The sequence below is a fragment of the Bos grunniens genome, chromosome 5 (genome assembly GCF_055505025.1).
Source record: "Bos grunniens cultivar Pamir isolate PY7600 chromosome 5, Bosgru_T2T1.0, whole genome shotgun sequence".
Lineage (NCBI taxonomy): Eukaryota > Metazoa > Chordata > Mammalia > Artiodactyla > Bovidae > Bos > Bos grunniens.
This window is the reverse complement of record NC_141169.1, coordinates 78,268,093-78,291,442: the sequence shown is the minus strand read 5'-3', so window position 1 is coordinate 78,291,442 and position 23,350 is coordinate 78,268,093. Positions and strand designations below refer to the sequence as shown.

The following is a 23,350-nucleotide window of genomic DNA, read 5'->3' as shown; positions in this document are numbered from 1 at the left end:
GAGAAAAAGAAATAGTAACATGAACAGTTAGCAAGCGAGATGTTGCCTTAATCAAGCTACAATGATGATAATAATCTTTAAGAGTAGTTTCAGATCTCCAGATTCTGTGTACTACAAGGAGGCTGTGATTGCCATACTTAGAATATAGTGGGCAATTAATGATAAAGATGGATTCTATTCCCTTCTAGAAATGTGAATTTGAAGTGTTGTAGTTAGGTATATCTGATAAAAATGTATTTGGTTACCTTTTATTTCTGCATTATCCAGTGTGGAAATGAAATTTATGACACTGGTCATAGGAAGTTAAAAATAATGTATGAGGAACAACTGGTTAAAAAATTTGCTTTCAGAATGAGTACACTGGACATTGTCACATAAACATGTTGAAATGTTTTAAATATCCATTAACATTTCTTTGATGTTTGGAGCTAAACAGAAGACCTGGCAGAACAGGACATTATTCCTCATTTAATCTTCTCAGCAACTTGTGACTTTTACAGATAATGATCCTGATGAATGAGAGGTTACATAAGAGGTTAAGTTCTCAGTAGCTTTTGTCTTATACAAATATATTTAATCTTAGAAACAGTGTTAGAAACAATAAATATGAAGTAGGAAGAAAATTATGGACCTTCTTTAGTAATCTGCCTGCAAGTTAATCTAGATACTTAGACTTTCATCCTTTTGCATAATTTAATATATTTAAAAGTTAATTAAATGCCCTCCCCAAATCATTACTTGGTAGTGATGAGCCGGGGCTGTTCATTGTTGACTAGAAATGAGGCAGTAATTTAATTCAGTTTCAAAATAAATTCTTCATTTTAAATAAAAACTTTTTACTAAAATAGATGACTTTTCTGTTAATTCATACATGATGAATTCTTATTGGAGATGGGTGACAATATAAAACAGTGACTGTTTTTTCCAGATTATTTACTGTTCTAACCCATGCTCTAATAAATTTAAATGAATAATGTACCTACTTTAAAAAAATTTTATTTATTTTTTAATTGAGGGATAATTGCTTCACAGACTTTCATTGTTTTCTGCCAAACCTCAACATGAATCAGCCATAGGTATACATATATCCCCTCCCTTTTGAACCTCCTTCCCATCTCCCTCCCCACCCCACCCATCTAGTTTGATTTAGAGCCCCGTTTGAGTTTTCTGAGCCATATAGCAAATTCGTGTTGGCGGTCTGTTTTACATATGGCAATGTAAGTTTCCATGTTACTCTTTCTGTACATCTCACCCTCTCCCCTCTCACGTCCATAAGTCTATTCTCTATGTCTGTTTCTCCATTGCTGCCCTGTAAATAAATTCTTCAGTATCATTTTTCTAGATTCCGTATATATGCGTTAGAATAATGATATTTATCTTTCTCTTTCTGACTTACTTCACTCTGTATGATAAACTTAACATTAAGCACATTGGTAAAAATAATTGCTAAATATTGCTCTTTTCCTTTAACAGATATTATATAGACTTGTTGCCTGAGATACAACAATTAGAAATTTTATTATCTAAGGGCTTCAACTTATATGGTTGAGAACTTCAGTTTCTGGTTTATAGGAGATCCTTAATAAATTGTTACTGAACCTAATTTCTTTAACTGATTTTCTTACTAGTATAAAATGATTTATTTACTTAAATATTAGCAAAATATTTATGAACCAACAAAAGAAAATACATGCTACATATTTTATAATATAATCATTTTGATATAGACTTAAAAGCTCTATAGTAGGGAAATAATTTTTTCACAAAGAAAGCATGATATTCCCTGGAATTTTTGTCTTTGGCTACTTTCATGTTGATCACTTTCCTCTGCCTTGTTTTCCTGTTTTTTTAATGTGTATTCCTCTTTCTTGCAGTTCAACAACATGTTGTTGTACTGTGTGCCAAAATTCAGCTTGGTGGGCTCTAAGTTCACTGTTCGAACCAGGGTAGGCATCGATGGAATGAAAATTATAGAGACTCACAATGAGGAATATCCACACACTTTCCAGATATCTGGGAAAGAGAGAACACTGGAACTGCAAGCCAGGTAAGAGAACCATTCCTCTCTCACAACTTTCAAAAAGCATCAGGTTAAACAATAATCCTGAGGCCTTTTCCCAAGCTTGGTTGAACATAAATGGAAAGATGTAAGCTCTTGAAAGTCAGAAATTGTCTTCCTTTTTGATTCCTGGTATCTAGGATAGTGATTTTTCAGACAGTAAACATTCAATAAATTAATATGGCTGTTGAAATTTACAAGGTGCAAAGAATGAAGTTGTTGCATTCAAGCCAAAGTTTCAAGTCTTGGAGGAAAAATTTCTGTCCTAACCATTTTCCCCTCCATCTTTCCTTTTGGTTCACAAATGTTTATTGATGTTTATTATTTCATGATAAACGTCGAAGCTTTAGCAATCTGTCCTTCAGAGACTCTGCATCCTTAGGACTTAATGGCACTTTGGTCTAGAGAATGACTGGAGGAGGCATTTTGGAAAAGATAATTCTCCTAAAAAAAAAAAAAAAAGATAATTCTCCTGCCACAATTGAGGATACATAAAGGGGGCCATTTAGGGTGCTAGTAGCCTCTTGCAACCAGGAATTCTGGAAGGGGTGGCTCTTCTCATATGCTTTATTGAGTAGGAGAAAAGAGCTAGAGGTCTAGCATCCATCCCTCTAGCATAACCATGTTTAGAAAGAAAAAAAAAACACCTGATAACCACCTGTAGTAGATCACAGCCACCTCACGTGTGAACCTCTAGAAAACAGAATGCTGTCAGATTTTAAAATATCTGCTTTAAGAAGCTATCATCCTTTTATCCTATAAAGACCAAGCATGGTGAAAATTGAGATTGGCCAGAAGTTCTGTACAGATCAAAAGGTTAACTACTAATCCCAGCTCTAATAGTTCTGATACCTTAGAGCCTGTGGAGAATCAGAGAGCCCTTGTGTTCCTTTCTGTGTGGTTCTGGCTGCTCACGTGAACTCATCCAGGATATTTGTACTTATTAGTAAGGTGCCTGCCAGGCTACAGTCCATAGGGTCGCAAAGAGTCAGATACAGCTGAGGCGACTTAGCATACACAACTCTGTACGAGCTTAAACTTCATATTTTCAAAAGAGAATAAATTATTTTAGTATGAATTTGTGCCCAGGGAGCAAGGGAATGGTGAATACAGATATGGAACATGTGGCAGACTAGGAAAGTTTAAAGAAATACCTCACCAGTTCTTTGATTTTCCACAGAAAATATTTAATGAACCTGCTTTGCTTAGGGAGCTTCCAGGAAGGTTCTCTGAGGATTAGGAGGTGGAATTTCAAGCATGAGTAAAAGTGGTGAAGGACTTGGCCTTAAATGTTACAGTTTTCCTACTTTATCATGGTGAGATTTGGACCCCAGCTGTCAAACCTAAGAGAACAATGTATGTTGCTGTGGGTGGAAGCTCCTGACCGAAGTCCTTATTCAGTGGTTGACTTACGAAGTGGCCCTGGTGACAAGGAAGACTCATCAATATTTCAGATCATCATGAAAGTCTTCATTACTGATGAATGAAGGTGTTGCTGGCTCTGAATGTGAGCATAGTTCCAAATCTGCAAACCTAAGAGATGTGTCTGAACAGCAGATAAGAGATTGTCAAGGTTTCTTGACTTTTCTGAGTAGGGAGGAACTCCAGCCCCTCCATTACCAGGTTGGGCTATTTTTCCCTTCAGGATGGGGCTGATCCATGAAATTTTTTTAAGTACAGGCAGTTTATCATTTTGCAGAGTTGCAACATGTATTATAGGATACATTACAATTAGTATTGAAAACACATTCATTTTTCTTTAAATTTCTTATTCCCCTAATCTCATTTGGAGAAGGCAATGTCAACCCACTTGCCTGGAAAATCCCATGGACGGAGGACTGTTAGGCTGCAGTCCATGGGGTTGCGAAGAGTCGGACATGACTGAGCAACTTTGCTTTCACTTTTCACTTTCCTGCATTGGAGAAGGAAATGGCAACCCACTCCAGTGTTCTTGCCTGGAGAATCCAAGGGACGGTGGAGCCTGGTGGGCTGCCGTCTATGGGGTCGCACAGAGTCGGACACGACTGAAGCGACTTAGCAGCAGCAGCCTAATCTCATTGCATTAGTTGTATTTATCATTATTTGGTGACTTGAAGATCTGAATGAAATGTGATTATTTATCTTCTGGTCCATAATGACTCTCTCAAGGGTACAGAGGCACATTGAAATTCTCAGAAAGTCAGAGGGATTAAATGGAACCTCAATTTGGGTATATATTTGATGGTATTTAAAGAGAATTCACTTCTGAAGCAAATACAGGGAAAAATGTACTGCTTTTCTTATTAAATAAGTCAGCCTCAAGACTGACCTCTTATACTCTGCTTCCCCTTCCACATTCAAAAGAATATAAGCTTTTGAATCAAAATTATTTTATATAGTTTTAATCAATGGTTTTCTATTGCCAAATGGTTATAAAAATAGAGTAATGAATCAACAAAGGAGTAAAAAAAATCTGTCATGATTGAGAAAGTAAAACAAAAAACATTGAAGACTTGTCAAGTTACTTTTCGTTTAAAAGGCTAAAAGCAGCTAGCAGATGACTATGCTTCCAGAGGAACAGAGTTGATTTTGTGGGAGTGGGCATAGCATTCAGAGAAATCTTTTTTGAGGGGTAAGATTGAAGCCCCTGCCCCCACCAAGGTTCTTGGTTCAAGGATGCCTATGTGAAAAATAAGCAGACTCTTCAGCATTTGGCAGGCACAGATTCCAGCAGCATTCCTGGCATATCATGATACTCAGTAATAAATTTGTGAGAAAGATGGATGAGCAAGCCTCCTGCAGACTCACATATGTGATACCTGCGGGACTGAGGCCTGTGACATTCAGTCTGAGACTAGGCCTCAAACTTAGCCCTAGCCTACAAAATACACACAAACAAATAGAGCCCATTCTTTACAATCCCTCAATTTGGAGATAAAGTCTACTAAGTGGGAAATTATTTTCCCACCAGAAAATTATTAAATACTGAGGTTCATTAATCTGTAAAATCTCCTTCCCATAGGTATTTAAATCTTTGTTGTGTTTTATCTGTAATGAATTAGGCGTGGTGTTGCCTGAAGCCTCCTAGCAAAATAAAATTAAATTGCCTATTAAAGGAAATGTTAAATAGCTCCCCAGGCTTTACAAAGACAATTTATGTTCTCAAGGATAATTAGACTCTTTCCTAAGATGGGTTGTGACTAGTAGCCTTTCAAACCCTCATGTGTTTTCATAAAAGTGAATTGGAAGACTAAGCCTGTATATATCTAGTATAATGCTAGATCTACAGATACCTAATATATACAACTAGTGGATGGTTGTTAAACCAATAGAAGCCCAACTTAACTCTCTCTGCCAAAAATTGTATGTACCAAAATAAATGGATAGTCTAAAACTGTGTTTATAAATTCATATGTTCAGTTGCCTGAGATTCTGTTTTAGTTTTATTATAACTCCTTGGACATCCCCAAATTTTTCATAAAATTGGAATAACATAAAAACATAGTTTTATGCACCAGATATAACTCATTAATGTTCTCTTTTTTTCACTTTAATTTTTTGTTGTTATATGTTTTAGTTCTGAGCAAGACAAAGAAGAATGGATCAAGGTAAACCTGATTTCTGTTTTCATTTTTGTTTTGTGGTAACCTCTGTATGTCTGCTCCAGTATTCTTGCCTGAGAATCCCATAGACAGAGGAGCCTGGCAGGCTATAGTCCATCGGGTCATAGGAAGAATCAGACACGATTTAGCAACTAAACAACAACAACTGTATGCGTGCCTAGATGTGCATATATTGTTGTATTATGCACATATTGTAGTCATCAGAATAAGTTAGTCATCACCTTTAATTTTTAAAGTGATTTATATCTTAGGTATTTGTTTAATAAAGTATTTATTTGGTTAATTAATTTGCGTGTGATACTTTAATATGTGTTTGAATTTTGTATATATTTTAGGCACTTCAAGAGACTATTGATGCTTTCCATCAGAGGCATGAAACTTTCAGAAATGCAATTGCTAAGGATAATGAGATTCACTCAGAGGTTTCTGTAAGTTGAATTAAATTCTTTAAGTTCTTTTCTTTCTGCAGTTGCACAATATCTATCTAGTCATTTTGTTATCCATTTTTTTTCCCTTTACGACACCAAAACTGGCTGTTTGGACAGAATCTCATTTCTTAGATGAATACAATAGAGTGCCTTTTCATGCTGCTTAAACTTCTTTGAACCTTTGTTTTCTTTTGCATTCTGAGTTTCAGGACATGGTAAGAACAATGTTGTTAAAATAAATGAATGGATGGATGGAAATGACAGTTTTTGCCATTAAAATTGAATCTCTTTCCTTTTTAGACTGCTGAGCTAGGGAAAAGAGCTCCAAAATGGATCCGAGATAATGAAGTTACAATGTGTATGAAATGCAAGGAGTCTTTTAATGCCCTGACAAGAAGAAGGCATCATTGTCGAGCATGTGGACATGTACGTGAGATTTCTTGGTTATTAAGGTTGCTAATTGGTATATAAGTGTTATAAAATCATTATCTTGGAAAATAAAAAGAAATCATGCAATAAATCACTTAGTTGATAAACTTATTTTGGTGATAACTTTATGCAAAAGATTGTGTTGGGTCCAGGGGGAAGACTGGTAAGCAAAATGATAGCCAGTTTCACAGAGCTCACATTTTAATGGGGAAAATAGATCCATCAAGTAAACAGACAAGAATTTCAATTGACTATAAATGCAATAAGAAATCAAGAAGCTAAAATGGAGAATAATGGTAATGAAACAAGATTTGGAAGCAATTTTACTTAGAAAAATGAAGACCTATCTGAGGGGTTGATATTTAAGCTGATGCCTAAAATATGAGCTAACCATAAAAAAGAAAGGCAGGAAGTACATTAAGGCAGTAAGAGTTGTATATCAAAAGCCCTCTGGTAGGAAAGAACTTGATCTAGTCTTGAGACTATCAAAAGGTCATGCAGCTGGAGCATAATGAGTGATTTAAGAAATAGATAAATAAGAACCAAAGGAGTAAAGAGCTTTGAGAAAATAAGAGATGAAACCTATAGCTTAAGTAGAAGTTCAGGCTTTTTGATAGGGAGAAGGCAGCTTCTCTCCATTATAACAGAAGATGAAGGGAAAGGTGAGTGCTAATGTAGATGTGGTTTTGTTTTTTGGGTTTTTTTTAAATGCACTTTGATTTATTATTTATTGTTTGTGGGTGTGTTTTTGGTTTTCTGGTGAGAAATGAGGGAATTTAGGTCTGATACTACTACATTTTAATTGAAATATGAGAAAGAGTCATCATTCAAAAGTAAAAGGGAAAGGAAGAAGGGGGCAGGAGATTTGAAAAAGAGAGTTGTCTTTGGGCAAGGAAAATAGCCTACCAAAGATACTGTGATGGCCTGCTGGCTACCTTTTAGAGGTTTATGGTTATAAATTTAAAAGGACACACTAGCCCATTTAATACAGTGATGTTTCTCTAACACAATTCAGCAACGCAAATCAGAAAAGGCAGCTGACAGGTTTGCAGCAATTGAATTGTTGCATATGGGAAGAGTGAGAAGAAACAAAGCATGAACTGAAGCTGGAGAGAAGTAGTAGCAGGTTTTGGAGGGCCTTGTAAACCAAGTGGAAGATTAATACTTTCTTCTAAAAAGCAACACAAAGACAGAAGGATAGGCATGGTAGAGTCATGATTGCATGTATTATTAGTATGCTTTTGTGCAACAGTTTTTATTGATAGTACTCATAGCTTATTCTCAATTACTCTGCGGATTTATTCTTCCTTTTTTTCCAAGTTTTGACTCAATGAGACAGATTTATAATCAAAACCAAATTGTTAGTGAATATCTACCCCCAACCACCCCACGAGGGTAAGACTTTTTACTTTATCACTGAGTTTACTTGAAATGATATCAGATATTGACAAACTGTTTTTAATAAAAAAAACATGTGTGAATATTCTATGGCATAATTTGAAAATAAATATTAATTGATATGAATTTGCAGATACAGACATGTCTAATTTTAAATCCTAGAGTAATTTCATTGTAATCATAAGAAAACAATGGATAATTTTTATCATGAATTTTACATGCTGTGAATCTAACCCAAAAGTTTTGCTAATATTTATATTTCTCAAATATAGTTTTTCTACTATAAATGGAAAATTGCTTCTAGAAGCAAGGAGATAATTTTTTTAAACCACAAGGTTTTTTTTTTTTTTTAACAATTACCTTATAATAATTTGAAAGAAATACCATTCACTAAGAAGTAACATGCATTTGCATTGTAGTCATTCATTCTATAAATATCCTTGGTATTCTATAAATGTCATTGGCATTCCATAAATATTTATTATATAAATAGGGATCAAAATATACAAGGATGATTCCTCATAGAGCTTAGAGCCTAGTGAGGTTGACAGACATTAATCAAATAATCACACAAGTATATGATTAGAAATTGTGATCAGTACATGAAAAAAGTACATGAAACTTTAGTAACACAGTGGTGAGATGGTCTATATTCTGGAAGTTGGAGGAGTCTTCCTTGAGGAAGTGAAATTTGAGTAAAATATCTGAAGAATGAGCAAGAATTAACTCACTGAAGCATAGATGAGAGAGAGAAAGAAGCATAGCACTTTAGAAACTATAAGAAGTCAGTGTCACTGAAGACAGAATAAAAGGGATAGATCATGCAAGACTTTATAGGCCATGGTTAAAAATTTGCTCGTTATCCAAGAGCAAAGGGAAGATTTTAAAGGAATTTAAATAGAAGAGAAACATAGCAGATTAGCATTTTAAAGGAAGTGAGTATCTCATTCCATTTGGAAAATAGCTTGAAGGGGCTCTTAGAGCAGCACCTGGACTCTAGTAAGTATGCTACAAGGACCAGTCATGAGGTCCAGGGACACTGATAGCTTGGACTCAGGTGATTGCAAGGAAGATATGACAGACTGAAAAAGTGTCTGGGAGGGAAATCTATGGGGTGAGGTAAAGAGAGGGGTCAGGATGACTCCTAGGTTTCTGACTTGCCATGACTGGTTAGAAGGCTGTGTTATTTAGAACAATAGAGAGTACTGTTGGGAGGGCTAAGTGTAATAAGGAGAAAGCTGAGGGCAAGGAAGACTATGAATTCCTTTGGGAAGGATATTGATTAAATAACCAGAACTATGCTTCCCAGGTACTTCGGTAGTAAAGAATCCACCTGCCAACGTAGGAGACGCAGGAGAGGCAGGTTTGATCCTTGGGTCAGGAAGATCCTCTGGAGGAGGAAATGGCAACCCACTCCGGTATTCTTGCCTGGAAAATCCCATGGCCACAGGAGCCTGGCAGGCTGTAGTCCATAGGGTGCAGAGAGTCAGACCTGACTGAGTATACATGCATGCACATGAAGTATGAAAATCTGTACCAAGCCTTGGAAGATTTCCTACCTTTAGAGGCCAGAAAGAGAAGGATGAGCAAGCAGAGCCCATCACAAATAACATTCTAATACCATGACAAATATTCCAAATGTTCATGGGAATATTACTAGTCTAGTAAAAAATTTGCCTTTTGCATTTAGCTTTTTCTCATTTATTATTACCCATAACTGATTACTGTTTAAATCTTATTTTATAAATATGGTTATTCACTATGTTATTTTTTCTTAATTTAAGGTGGTTTGTTGGAAGTGTTCTGATTATAAAGCTCAACTTGAGTATGATGGTGGTAAATTAAGCAAAGTCTGTAAAGACTGTTATCAAATAATAAGTGGATTCACAGACAGTGAAGAAAAGAAAAGGAAAGGAATTTTAGAGGTATGAAATATTAAATACTGGATATCTTTCAGATTTTTTTCTTTTATTTTTTATTTTTTATACTATAAATAGAATTTCCTTTTAACTCTGAAAAATACAAGTAATATATTTTGTTATTTCTCTTAGTATAACAATTTGGACCATGACAAGCAAGATTTATACTTTTGTTCTGTTGCTAACTCTTGGGATCATGCTTAGTTATATAGAAAGAAGAGGGGCAGTGCTTGATTAGCCAACAAGCATTTGAGAGTAAATCTAGTCCTTCCTTGGTTTCTGGGGGATTGGTTCCAGGCCCCTCCACAGATACTAAAATCCATGGATGCTCAAATCTCTTATATCCATTCAGTGGTGTGGTACAGCCAGCCCTTCGTATCCTTAGGGTCTGTATCCACAGATATAGAGGGCTGATTGTGTATTGATTTTGTGAAGGTGTAATCAAATATTAGAGTATTAATTGTACCTCTTTTAATGCTCAACTTATTACAATATATCTGTATATTTTTAAGAAGAAAGTGTCTCTCAGTTTCATCATATTGGCTTTGAAAACTACTGTATGATATAAAAATTTAGATTAAAATCTTATTGCCTGAAAAACTCTTCCAGCTTATTGCATTAAAAGCATCGTTTAATGGCCAGTGACAGAAATCTGAGAACTATATTGAAATATGAAATGTCTTACAACTGAGTTTGATTTAATGTTTTACATAAATTCAGACCTCCCAAACTTAGGATCTATAATGCAACTAATATCTGAAATGAATTTTATACCCAAATATATTAACAACATAAGTAATAAGTTATATAATAAGGCTCTTGGTGACAGAAAGTTCAAGATAGCCTGGAAATCTGTGAAGAATAGGCTCGTGATCAAAATTCTTATGTATCTAAAGTTATAGAACATTTACAATTCATTGATTCTAAGAATCACTTAGTATTTATTAAACATCTGTTCTGTATAAACATACAAAAGTCATTTCTGTTAACTGAAGAAGGATCATAAACATTAAAGTCCACTTGAGGTTAAAGTGTGAAGACAGCTGAGCGCCGAAGAATTGATGCTTTTGAACTGTGGGGTTGGAGAAGACTCTTGAGAGTCCCTTGGACTGCAAGGAGATCCAACCAGTCCATTCTACAGGAGATCAGCCCTGAGTGTTCTTTGGAAGGAATGATGCTAAAGCTGAAACTCCAGTACTTTAGCCACCTCATCCGAAGAGTTGACTCATTGGAAGAGTCTCTGATGCTGGGAGGAATTGGGGGCAGGAGGAAAAGGGGACCACAGAGGATAAGATGGCTGGATGACATCACCGACTCAATGTACGTGAATTTGAGTGAACTCCGGGAGTTGGTGATGGACAGGGAGGCCTGGCGTGCTGCGATTCATGGGGTCGCAAAGAGTTGGACATGACTGAGCGACTGAACTGAACTGAACTGAACTGAGGTTAAAGTACGGTCCCACAAGCTATAACTCTGTGTTCTTCTAGGATATAGGTGTTGCTTGTATGGCAAACCAGAGTGGACTTTCTCTGACAGGGCATGGTGGAAAGATGTACTTCAGTAGATCCTAGAAACAGAAGTCATAATTTAGTATAAAATTTTTGCAATATGGTAATACAAAGTATGGAATGCCTTGGGGTCAGGGAAAATAGGTAACATTTCATTTGAGTCCAGAGTTAGTGTTCCTTGTTTTCAGATTGATTTTAAATGTTCATCTGCTTAGCTATATTTTTGTAAAATACACAATTATGTACTCAGGTATCGTCACAAGTCAGATTGATGTAAAAGTTTCTAAATGCTTATTCTTGCTTTTTGTGCTTATCTCTAACTGGTAGCAAAACAGTTGGCACACCAGCACTGCTCAGTGGATGACACTGGATTTGAGAGATACAAAATAGATGCAGGGATTTTCCTAGCAGTCTAGTAGTTAAGACACTGCATTTCCACTGCAGCGAACACAGGTTCAATACCTGGTCAGTGAACTAAGATCCTGCATGCCTCAAATAGAAAGAAAAGAAAAAGGCAGAGAACAGATGCAAACCATTGACCATTTTTTTTAGTATGGCCAAAAAATAGAAAAGAAAAAACAGAAAATGGATGCAAACTAATTGCTTTCCATAATATATGTAATAAAACCATCATTAGTCAAAGGATTTTGTTCCCTTTTTAACCAGTTATTTATGTGTTAGGAGCCAAAGCAGAAAACTGTACATGGCTCTACCAAGAGTTAATGTAATTTTAATAACTTTGAAATTATCTCAGGTAAAGGGCAGAGATTGCTGGTAATCATTTGCCTTTTTGCTATTGTATTCTTAAATAGTGACGCTGATAGAGCATTGTGGCTAAGAGTTCAAGCTCTGGATCCAGACTCAAATCCTAGTACACCATTTCCTAAATCTTAGGAAAGGTAGTTCATCTCTAAACCTCATGATAATGAAAGCAATACCTTTTCGGTGTTGGTGTTAATGTTACATGAATTGATACAAGTAGTAAGCTAAGAAAAGTGCCTTCATAGTAAGTAGTCAATAAATGTTTCAGTTCAGTTCAGTTGCTCAGTCGTGTCTGACTCTTTGCGACCCCATGAATCGCAGCACGCCAGGCCTCCCTGTCCATCACCAACTCCTGGAGTTCACTCAGACTCACGTCCATCAAGTCAGTGATGCCATCCAGCCATCTCATCCTCTGTCTTCCCCTTCTCCTCCTGCGCCCAATCCCTCCCAGCATCAGAGTCTTTTCCAAAGAGTCAACTCTTCGCATGAGGTGGCCAAAGTACTGGAGTTTCAGCTTTAGCATCGTTCCTTCCAAAGAAATCCCAGGGCTGATCTCCTTCAGAATTGGACTGGTTGGATCTCCTTGCAGTCCAAGGGACTCTCAAGAGTCTTCAACACCACAGTTCAAAAGCATCAATTCCTTGGCACTCAGCCTTCTTCACAGTCCAACTCTCACATCCATACATGACCACTGGAAAAACCATAGCCTTGACTAGACGGACCTTTGTTGGCAAAGCAATGTCTCTACTTTTGAATATGCTATCTAGGTTGGTCATAACTTTCCTTCCAAGGAGTAGGCGTCTTTTGATTTCATCGCTGCAGTCACCATCTGCAGTGATTTTGGAGCCCCCCAAAATAAAGTCTGACACTGTTTCCACTGTTTGCCCATCTGTTTCCCATGAAGTGATGGGACTAGATGGCATGATCTTCATTTTCTGAATGTTGAGCTTTAAGCCAACTTTTTCACTCTCCACTTTCACTTTCATGAAGAGGCTTTTGAGTTCCTCTTCATTTTCTGCCACAAGGGTGGTGTCATCTGCATATCTGAGGTTATTGATATTTCTCCTGGCAATCTTGATTCCAGCTTGTGTTTCTTCCAGTCCAACGTTTCTCATGATGTACTCTGCATATAAGTTAAATAAGCAGGGTGACAATATGCAGCCTTGACATACTCCTTTCCCAATTTGGAACCAGTCTGTTGTTCCATGTCCAGTTCTAACTGTTGCTTCCTGACCTGCATACAGATTTCTCAAGAGGCGGGTCAGGTGGTCTGGTAATTCAAGGTCTGCTAATACAATTAAAATTGACTTAATTCATCATAGATCTAGATGCATATTTAAATAACTATTGCAGATGAACCTTCTTTGGGGCAATCCCAGGAGGCATTTTATGTAAATATATTATAATGTATCAATATTCCCTTCAGTTGAATTACCTCGCTATCTGGGTTTATTTTGTGTTCATTTCTCTGTCTCACTATTTCTTTGCATTATATTTTCTAGATTGAATCAGCGGAAGTATCTGGAAACAGTGTGGTATGCAGCTTTCTTCAGTATACGGAAAAGTCAAAACCTTGGCAGAAAGCTTGGTGTGTGATCCCCAAACAAGACCCTCTCGTGCTGTACATGTATGGTGCCCCCCAGGTATCTAAACTATATCTTTCTGAAGGGACAGAGGGAGGCAGGTGGACATTGAACTTAAAATTTTTCCATTACTTCTCTATAAAATAAAAGAATTCATACAGTTTCACTATTTTTCATTATAATTGAAAAATATAAGTAATTGTAATTCAGATTTATTTAGACTGATTCCTTCTATATCTGCTTAGCTGCTCAGTCATATCCAACTCTTTGTGACCCCATGGACTGTAGCCCACCAGGCTCTTCTGTTCATGGGATTCTCCATGCAAAAAACATTGGAATGGGTAGCCATTTCCTTTTCCAAGGGAGAGGGGATCTTCCAGACCCAGGGATCGAACACAGGTCTCCTGCACTGCAGGCAGATTCTTTACTGTCTAAGCCACCAGGGAAGCCTGATTTCCTTCTATAGCCAAAAATGTTTTCTCCCTATGGATCATTTGCCCCCTTCTGTCAATCCTATTCAGTGGGTTTGAGAAAGTATGGGTTGAATTAGTGAAGAGCATGGGAAGAAGAGGTTGAATCAGAGGGAAAGGCAAGCAGCCTTTTTAATAATAGGAAATATCAGTAAGCCTTTTTTTCAATCCCTGAAAGGATAGATACCTGAAAAAGAAAGCAGTGTGAGAAGAAGGTGACTTTAAATCAACCTTGGATTACCATTATCCAGTAATAATTTGGGGGGACCTTGTGTGAATGTCTCTAAAATAAGAATTTGGGAACAACAGGCATACAGCAGGCATTAATGGATTGTATTGTGCTTAAAAACCAACAACACATAAATCAATTGTGCACTCACTTAGAAACATGAAAATTTTAAAGTACCTGTTGTATTTTAGCCTATATCTACTTTAAGGGCTAGTGAAACTTTATTTTCAAAATAGACTAAAAATGCCAAGATGTGTACATGTATTTTTTACAGCATCGAATAAATTTCAGATGTATAGCACAGCTATTCAGAAATCGCTGTGTGTGTGTGAAAGTGAAAGTCCCTAAGTCGTGTCCAACTCTTTGAAACCCCATGTAGCCTGCCTGGCTCCTCTGTCCTTGGACTTCTCCAGACAAGAATACTGGTAGCTGTACCCTTCTCCAGGGGATCTTCCCAACCCGGGGATTGAACCCAGGTCTCCTGCATTGCAGGCAGATTCTTTACTGTCTGAGCCACCAGGGAAGCCCATACACATATTTTTTAGATTCTTTTCCCTTATAGGTTATTACATAATATTCAGTATAGTTCCCTGTGTTATAAATAGGTCCTTGTTGGTTATCTATTTTATACATATTAGTGTGTATGTGTGTGTGTGTGTGTGTGTGTTAATCCTAGCCTCCTAATTTATCCCTCCTTCCACCCCTCTGTCCCCTTTGGTAACCAAAAAGCCATTTTTTTTTTTCTGTGTCTGTGTCTCTTTCTGTTTTAGAAATAAGTTCATTTGTGTCTTTTTTTCCTTTTAGAGCCCACACATAAGTGATATCATATAATATTTGCCTTTCCTTTTCTGGTTTACTTCACTTAGTATAATAATTTCTGTGTCCATCCAAGTTGGTGCAGATGGCATTGTTTCATTCTTTTTATGGCTGAGCGATATTCCATTGTGTATGTGTGTGTATAAATATACCACGTCTTGTTTATCCATTCATTTGTGGATGGATATTTAGGTTGCTTCCATGTTTTGACTATTGTAAATAGTGCTGCACTGAACATTGAGGTGCATATGTCTTACTGAGTTATGGTTTTCTCTGGATGTATGCTCAGGAGTGGGATTGCAGAATTATATAGTTGCTTTTTGTTGTTTTCGTTCAGTTTCTAAGTCATGTCTGACTCTTTGCAACCTGCACGAACTGCAACACATCATTTTCTTTGTTTTTAGTTTTTTAAGGAACCTCAACAGTGTTTTCCATAGTGGCTGAACCAAGTTACATTCCCACCAATAGTATAGGAGGTCTCCCTTTTCTCTACATCCTCTCCAGCATTTATTATTTATAGACTTTTTGATGGTGGCCATTTTGACCAGTGTAAGATGATACCTCACTGTAGTTTTGATTTGCATTTCTCTAATTAGCGATGGTGAGCATCTTTTCATGTACCTTTTGGCTATTTATATGTCTTTGAAGAAATGTCTATTTAGGTCTTCTGCCCATTTTTTAATTGGGCTATTTGCTTTTTTATTCTATTTCATTGTTTTTCCTGTCCATAAGTAAATTGATGAATGAATGAATTAAACACCAAATAGAACTGTGTTTGGTAATGAAATCATCATTAACATTTGCTGATTTTGTACAATAAAATTACTGTTCTTTTCTTCTCTTTTACACTGAATAAAGAGCTGAATGGGCTCCCTCACAGGGAAAGGTGTGGAGTCAATGAATTCTGGCTGATTTAGGCATTAGTGCTTATTCATTAATTCACTCAGGTGACATTACCAGTGGCCTCATGAAGAGGCACAGTGCTAAGCAATGATCTCTCCCATCTCCATGGAGAGCTCACATACAAGTCTGTGGAGAGATGGTGGGAAAGGAGCGTTGGTGGGAGCTGGATCACATCTCACCATGTTTTTCCCTTAGGATGTCAGAGCCCAGGCCACCATTCCACTCCTGGGCTATGTTGTGGACGACATGCCAAGGAGTGCAGACCTGCCACACAGTTTCAAACTGACCCAGTCTAAGTCTGTGCACAGCTTTGCTGCAGACAGTGAGGAACTGAAACAGAAGTGGCTGAAAATCATCCTTTTAGCTGTCACAGGTGAGACGCCAGAATGTCCTAGCCAGCATCCAGACACTTTGGACGATCATCTTGAACCTAAGAGAAAATCAGAATGCCAAGTTCCAAGACCTACCACGGTGTAGGGTGTGTCTCAAGATTTATAGCTCACGATATTCTCAGCTCTCCTTGTTCATCTCTTAGCACTTTATGTTGAAAAATTTTACAGGCTCATAAATGCATCTTTTGGGGGACTGTTTTTATGTACTCTTAGTGAAATTAATGTGCACAGCCATTCTACCCATAAAGTTTGAAATAATGTGAAAAGTGGAGCATTTTTCTAATGAGCTATTCCTTGAATATGTACTTTTGTCTTGGAAAAAAGTGGTATAAATTAATTCTATCACTTTAGGCTAGAGAAGTCTTCTTTCATTTAAGAAATCCTTTAATGTCTTCACTTACACATGTAGGCTTTATAACAGTTTGAAAGATATACCTCCATGTTGCCAAAATAGATCCACAGTAAAAATAAAAAAAGAAAAACAACAATACAGGGACAATTTAGGCTATTGTATTAACTTATTTAAGTTAGTTTATAAAACAAGCTGCATAAATGATGTACATTCTTTTAAAGCAAAAGAAAAAAGACACATTGTTGGTACTCAAGATAATACTTGTGTTTGTAGAAATACTTCTAAGAATAAAATGTCTTAAGTATATAGCAATTATGTACATACAGTATTAAATACAAATATATATATACACACTATACACACTTTTCAGGTTAGGTTCATATTTGTCTCTAATTTATTTTTAAATATACAGCATGTTTTATCTTGGAACTGAGCAGTGTTCTAAACTTATGAGATGTTTTTGCTGATTTACATTTAACTGATTAACATCTAAGGGTATTGATATTTTTATAATAAAAAGCTGTAATTTATGTGGCATGGGATATATTAGTGAGTTCCAACAGTATTTTTAAAGTACTATTTTTCTTTGTTCTGTGCCTATTTAAAACAGTGCCTCTCTTTGAAGGTGCTAATAATACCTAGTTAAATATAAGATGAGGGTTTGATTAATGCTTCAGTCTTGATTACTCTGAGATAAAATGCATTTTGGTCACTGGGATGATCAAGTCATACAGATTATTTTACCTTTTACCGTTCTCTAATTGTTGTGGCAGTTAACATCAACATGTATAAGATTCCTGACCTTACATAGAACTGGGACATACGGCAACTACACTTATTGTTATGTTTTCCTTTCCCTTAAGACTGTTAGTTTTGGTTAAATGAGGACTATATATAGTTAACACTTAAGATAACTGTGTGGGCTTATTCCTTTTTCAGATACGAAAAAAAAATTCACATGTGATAATCTATGATTAAGGGTAAAGGATAGGTAATTAAGACAGTTTATGCTTAATTTTTTAAACCACCTCACTAAAGAACAGTGGGGGAAAATACAATATAGAAAAAATAGTATTTTAATGGCAGGTTTTGGGGGGTACAATATGATTGATGAAAATTTGAGCATTCCCCCCCCTTTTATCCTCTGGGGAATTTTAATAAACAATTTTAATATTAATAGATTCCTTGTCACAAAGGCCGTTCTTTATTATATTGTAGTTGTGATTAAAATCTCACATTGTTGGATATTTAAGTTAATCCTTTTCTCAAACTTAGATCTCTCTCTTGTTTTACACTTACTCTATCATGTTCCAAACATTGTCATTTTTTAAATTCATCGGTCTGCTAGAAATCCACAAGAGTGATCCTACTAGCCTTTGGGGATTACACTTTTAAAGGTAGATCAGATTCACTCAGAATTGGAGATTGCCACACATTTTATTCAGGCCCTGTTTTTTAAAGAAATATATGAAGTATCAGTATCTCTTTTTTTCCCCCACATCCCTAAGGAGAAGCTAAACTAATTATAGTGGGCATGATTAGATTGCCTTCTTCTGAAAAAGGAATACCAGCCATTACCATCAACATTAAGCCAAATACTTGGAGCCAAAAAAATATAAAGGTAGCTTCTTAGGCCTATTAAATTAAGGACAAATTTAAAATATTTACATTGTTTCTCTTTTCTAGTTGCCAGGCATGGGTGTATTTGTGTATGTGGTGTTTAGGGGTGATTATTGAGAAGGTTATAATATGGCTGTACGTGATGCTTTCTTTGATTTTCTTAATCTCAAGAAAAGAGAAGCAGTAAAAATGTAGAATGATTATCAGGAGAAGGTGACTTGTAATGAGGACAGAAAAATGGAAATGTAAGGGCCAGTTAGAAGATTTACAAGTCAAATTATTTTTAAAAACTATTTTGAAGAACAAGATTACATTTTTCCTACAAATAAGTCCTCCTGGAATGGAAGTAACATGAACAGATTCAAATTTTGGCTTAGTAATAATCAAATGTTATTTAATGTAGATTATTGAAAGAAGACTCATGTAAAGAGAATATTTATTATCATACTCTTAACATTATCTTTAATTTTTTTTCCAAAAAAATAGAAATGTTAGCATCAGAAGAGAATTTCTGCTTATCCAATCCCATCTTCACATTCCACATGTTCTTTTGTCAGGCACAAAGAGAAGCAATGAAGCAGCTTTGTTTTCACTGATGCTTTTACTTGGAGAAAGGCAAAGGAATACTTTTAGCCATTTAGAAACACTCAACCAAAAGACCTCAAAATGCACCTAATTGATTATAAGAGTAATGTCTTCTGCTTTCTGAGACACCTGAGCTGTCATAATAAATTGAGCCTAGAAAAGCAATTGATTGTTTTACTATTAAAACAACATTCCATAAGGGCCTTATTCTTTATTTTCCTCTAAGTCATCTTTTCTTTAACATGCCCTTCCTTCAGTCTTAAAAAAAATACTTCTTTGATAAAAACTACTATTTATTATAAAACATTCCAGTTTTTTAAATATAAGTTTTGCTTTATTGAAAGTCTACCATTTGGTATATTGAATATGAAATGTAGTGCAGACTTATCTTCAGGTTTTAAGTGGGACCCAAAAATGAAAAATGCCACCACCCACTTTTGTGACAGTGGCATCTATAATGCCATCATGTATGCAAGCAATAAAATTTTACAGGGTAGGATTTTATACTGAAACTTTAATGTGAACATTCCTAGTCACAATGATATAGAGAATTAACTTCTAGGAGTGATACTGTAATTCGAATTGCTCATTTTAAGGAAAAGAAAGTATATGTGGCAGGGTTTGGAGAAGGGATAACATTATTCTTGAGATTCAAGTAACCATCAAAAGCCTTTTTATTTTTGCAAAGGGTCTGGATGGTTAAAAAAAAACAAACAAACAGTTAAAGCACATCTGCACAACTTTATCAGGTTACATTTCATTTTCCATGAAGCTTAATGTAGATTGGTATATTTACTGGCTAATGTACGCAAATTAAAAAGAAAAAAAAATCCCAATTTTTAAAACTTATCAAAACTTTTATTGTCTTCTTTGTGGAAACAGGATTTGTCCCCCTCTAAATTCTCATTTTTGATTATACCCAAAGCCTTAAGTTCTTATTCTGAACTCATTGTCTGTGATAACTGTAATACTGATCTTTCTGAGCTGAGTATATCCTGAGGAAAAGCTAACAATGGGAACAAATAAACTTCTAGGGAACAAAAGGTTTTTGTTGTTGTTTTGTTTTTTGTTTTTGCAGGTATTCTTGCTGTATTGCAGAATAGAAAATTTTGTCTACATTACATAATGTTCCTGTTAGAGCCTCTAAGATTAAAAGCACATGGCATATATAAGCTAAAATTAACTCAAAAAGCAAAAATATCTTAATGTCTTCATTCTTAAATTTTATATTCTTTAAGAATATATTAATATGAAATCTGTGACTAATGTGTTCTTATTCTTAGGGCTATATTGAACATCTGTGGTGGATCATGTTACTTTTTCATCCTCATCCAATTTTAGTAGAACCAAATTGCTTTTTATTTTAATACTATTATTTACTATAGAGTCTCCAGATTTAGAAAATGGAGTATGATATAGAAAGACTACTAGATATACTTTTGAAACCCTTTCTGTGAGTTTATGCATACAGGTATATATGTAAAAGCACTGTTGATTTCAAATTCTGTTTTTCCATAGGAATAAAATTTTTATAGAAAATATTCTTTTTAACTTAAATATTTTAACATAAATTATATATATGGATTTTGAGTAAAATCTATTCTTATGTATGCCCTGTAATCATGTTGTCATGAGAAGATAACTTTGCTTTCTTTACTGATACGGCAGAGAAGAATATGATTAGGAATTGAAACAAGCAAGTACAGACAGAAAGGTGGACAGAAAGAGACCCATGGTCTCCAAATCAGAGCAATATATCTAAGATAAATGAAAATTATTTAAACTGCAGGGGGGTATAAACTATAAGATGCAAGTCTATGTAATTGCACACTCATAGATCTATTGCACCTGGGCCTTTCACCTTGACCTCTAAATTTATACCACTAGTATCTTGTCATTGGGCTTCCCAGGTGGCTCAGTGGTTAAGAATCCACCTGCTAAGCAGGAGATGTGGATTCAATCCCTGGGTCAGGAAGATCCCCTGGAGAAGGAAATGGCAACCCACTCTAGTATTCTTGCCTGGGAAATCCCATGGACAGAGGAGCCTGATGGACTGTAGCCTGTGGTGTTGCAAAGAACCAGACACGACTTAGCAACTAAACAGCAACAATCATATTATTACTTTTTCTTTTAGACTTAAAAAAGAATACTGTTGGACCATTTTCTGCACTGTTTAATGACATAAAAAAAAAATCCCTCTAAAGTCAGTCATGGTCTGTCTTCTACTTTTTGGACTGAACATTTGGCAGGAAACAGTGTCTTTTCTGTCTTTTGAAATAAAATAGCACATGGCTTCTACAAGATAGTTAACTCATTGTGAGTCACTGAGAGTTACATGATGTTTACCCCTTCCTAAAATTCATTATAGATTGAATTAGTGAGATTAGGTAGACTAGTGAGAAATTAAATCAAGAAATATTGTAGCATATTTGAATAAGTGAATACCAAATACATAGAGTGAGATATATATACATTAATATATAAGTTTGGGAAAAGACATAATAGTCTATGGGACCATTATGATAACAGAATTGCATTATATATTACATATTATATGGATGTTGGAATGTATCACTTGGGGAAGGTCTCCATCAGCAATCATATCTGTATATAAAATTTGGGGGATTTTGTTTGTTTTACAAACTAGCATTTCATTTTGTGAGTGACAATTGACTGTTATTTTTGAATAAGTGCTATCTGGGTTTTTGAATTGTTGAATGATCAATTTGAAAAGGTATGTTAGCAAAATTTTAGAGTTAACTCAAATGTGAAAAAGTGTACACAAAAAGTAAGTTTTCTTTTCTAGCTGTATGAATGTAAAATACTTGCAGATAGTGTATATATTGTGTAAATATGTATATTTGGTCAGAGAGCTGGAAACATTGTAAAATTAAGCACTTTAATTCTTATTAAATAAATACTTGTATCTTGTAAATAAATACATCCTTGAATGAATTCTAAAGGCTTAGATGTTATTTGAGCTAGGATTATGCATGTTCAGTACACAATGATTTGGTTGTTAGAAATTTTGGTTGATTCAGAAAAAAGTTACAGCATTAAGGTACTGATGTTCCTTCCGACCTCCAATCCCACCAAACCCTGTGTAAATGTTTCAAGAATAAAGTTTGTGACAGAAGCCAGGATTGCCTGGTTATAGAGATATAGGGGCTTCTCCTATAAGAACTACAAGGCCAGACCTCCAGGAACTGGTAGAGCAGCGCTGCTTTGTTCTCTTTGAAATGACGCTGTACCCCACAGTGCTCCGTCTTGTGAAGCAGAAATAGAAAGGAACCGTGTTTGAGTCTTAGTCCTGCAATTACCTGTTATGTGATCTTAGACAGTTTGCCTGAATCCCAGTAACCAACTCACGTTCATTTCAAGGAATAAGAAAGAGACATTCAGTAACTATGAAGCACTATACAAAATAGCATTTCATGGAGCACTTCATTGGGATCATACCTTATTGGCCTTTAATTGAACAAATAAAAGATATCCCTCAAAGGAATCCTAAGTGACTCTCAGTGTTATAAGTAAAATATTTCTAGAAATAATCCTTTTTAGGCATTTATTACCTTTAAGAATTTCTTAAACTAAATGTTGCCCTTGGCCCGTTGATATGAATTGTTTGGGTCCATCTTACCCCAGAATAGAAATTATGGTGGAGAGAGCTAGTGTGGCCTGTTTGAGGGCTTTTCGAACTTCAATATATATAGGAATCGCCTAAAGATCTTATTCAAATACAGATTCTGATTTAACAGGTCAGTGACAAGGCAGTTCTTGTTAACAAGGTCTCAGGTGATGCTGTTGCTCCATAAACCAGTCTTGGAGTAACAAGCTTTGTATCATAGACAACTGGCCAGACGTCCCTGGCTCTGTCACTTACTGGTTGTCACTTTAGGCACAAACTCTTCTTTGAAAAGTTGTGGAACGTAAATGAGAGAATACGGTAGTATGTTGCCTGGCTCACAGGAGACATTTATTAAATAATTGTTAGTATCATGAATAGAGATCATTAAGGTAACATGGAAGTTTGCTGCCCTGACTATACAGTAGAATCACCTGGAAAGTAGTTAGACCGAGTCATCATCGGCCTTACCCTCAGAAATTCTATTTGGGGGTTGGGCTGTGGACATTAGTAGTGTCAAAAATTCCCCAGGTGATCCTGATGAGAAACCTTGAGAAAGTGATTGCACACATTATTTCACACATTATTCCACATAAGCCTCACACAGCACTCTTAACATTTTCATATTAAATAAGCAGGAATAGAGCTAAGATTAAGTAATTTGTCACTC

At 35.8% G+C, this 23,350-nt stretch overlaps 1 protein-coding gene across 8 annotated transcripts in view; it reads left to right on the top strand.

The window, feature by feature from the left end:
• Window positions 1-22,010, top strand: part of FGD4 (FYVE, RhoGEF and PH domain containing 4) — a 234,487-nt gene extending 212,477 nt beyond the window's left edge. For all 8 annotated transcript variants that reach the window (XM_086401413.1, XM_086401420.1, XM_086401418.1 and 5 more), the window contains exons 11-17: window positions 1,875-2,047; window positions 5,616-5,646; window positions 5,997-6,089; window positions 6,390-6,515; window positions 9,701-9,841; window positions 13,608-13,748; window positions 16,302-22,010. In XM_086401413.1, the coding sequence (XP_086257539.1) occupies window positions 1,875-2,047; window positions 5,616-5,646; window positions 5,997-6,089; window positions 6,390-6,515; window positions 9,701-9,841; window positions 13,608-13,748; window positions 16,302-16,583 (987 nt within the window). In that variant the 3' untranslated portion in view covers window positions 16,584-22,010. The remainder of the gene's footprint in view (window positions 1-1,874; window positions 2,048-5,615; window positions 5,647-5,996; window positions 6,090-6,389; window positions 6,516-9,700; window positions 9,842-13,607; window positions 13,749-16,301) is intronic.
• The last annotated feature ends 1,340 nt before the right edge of the window (window positions 22,011-23,350 follow it).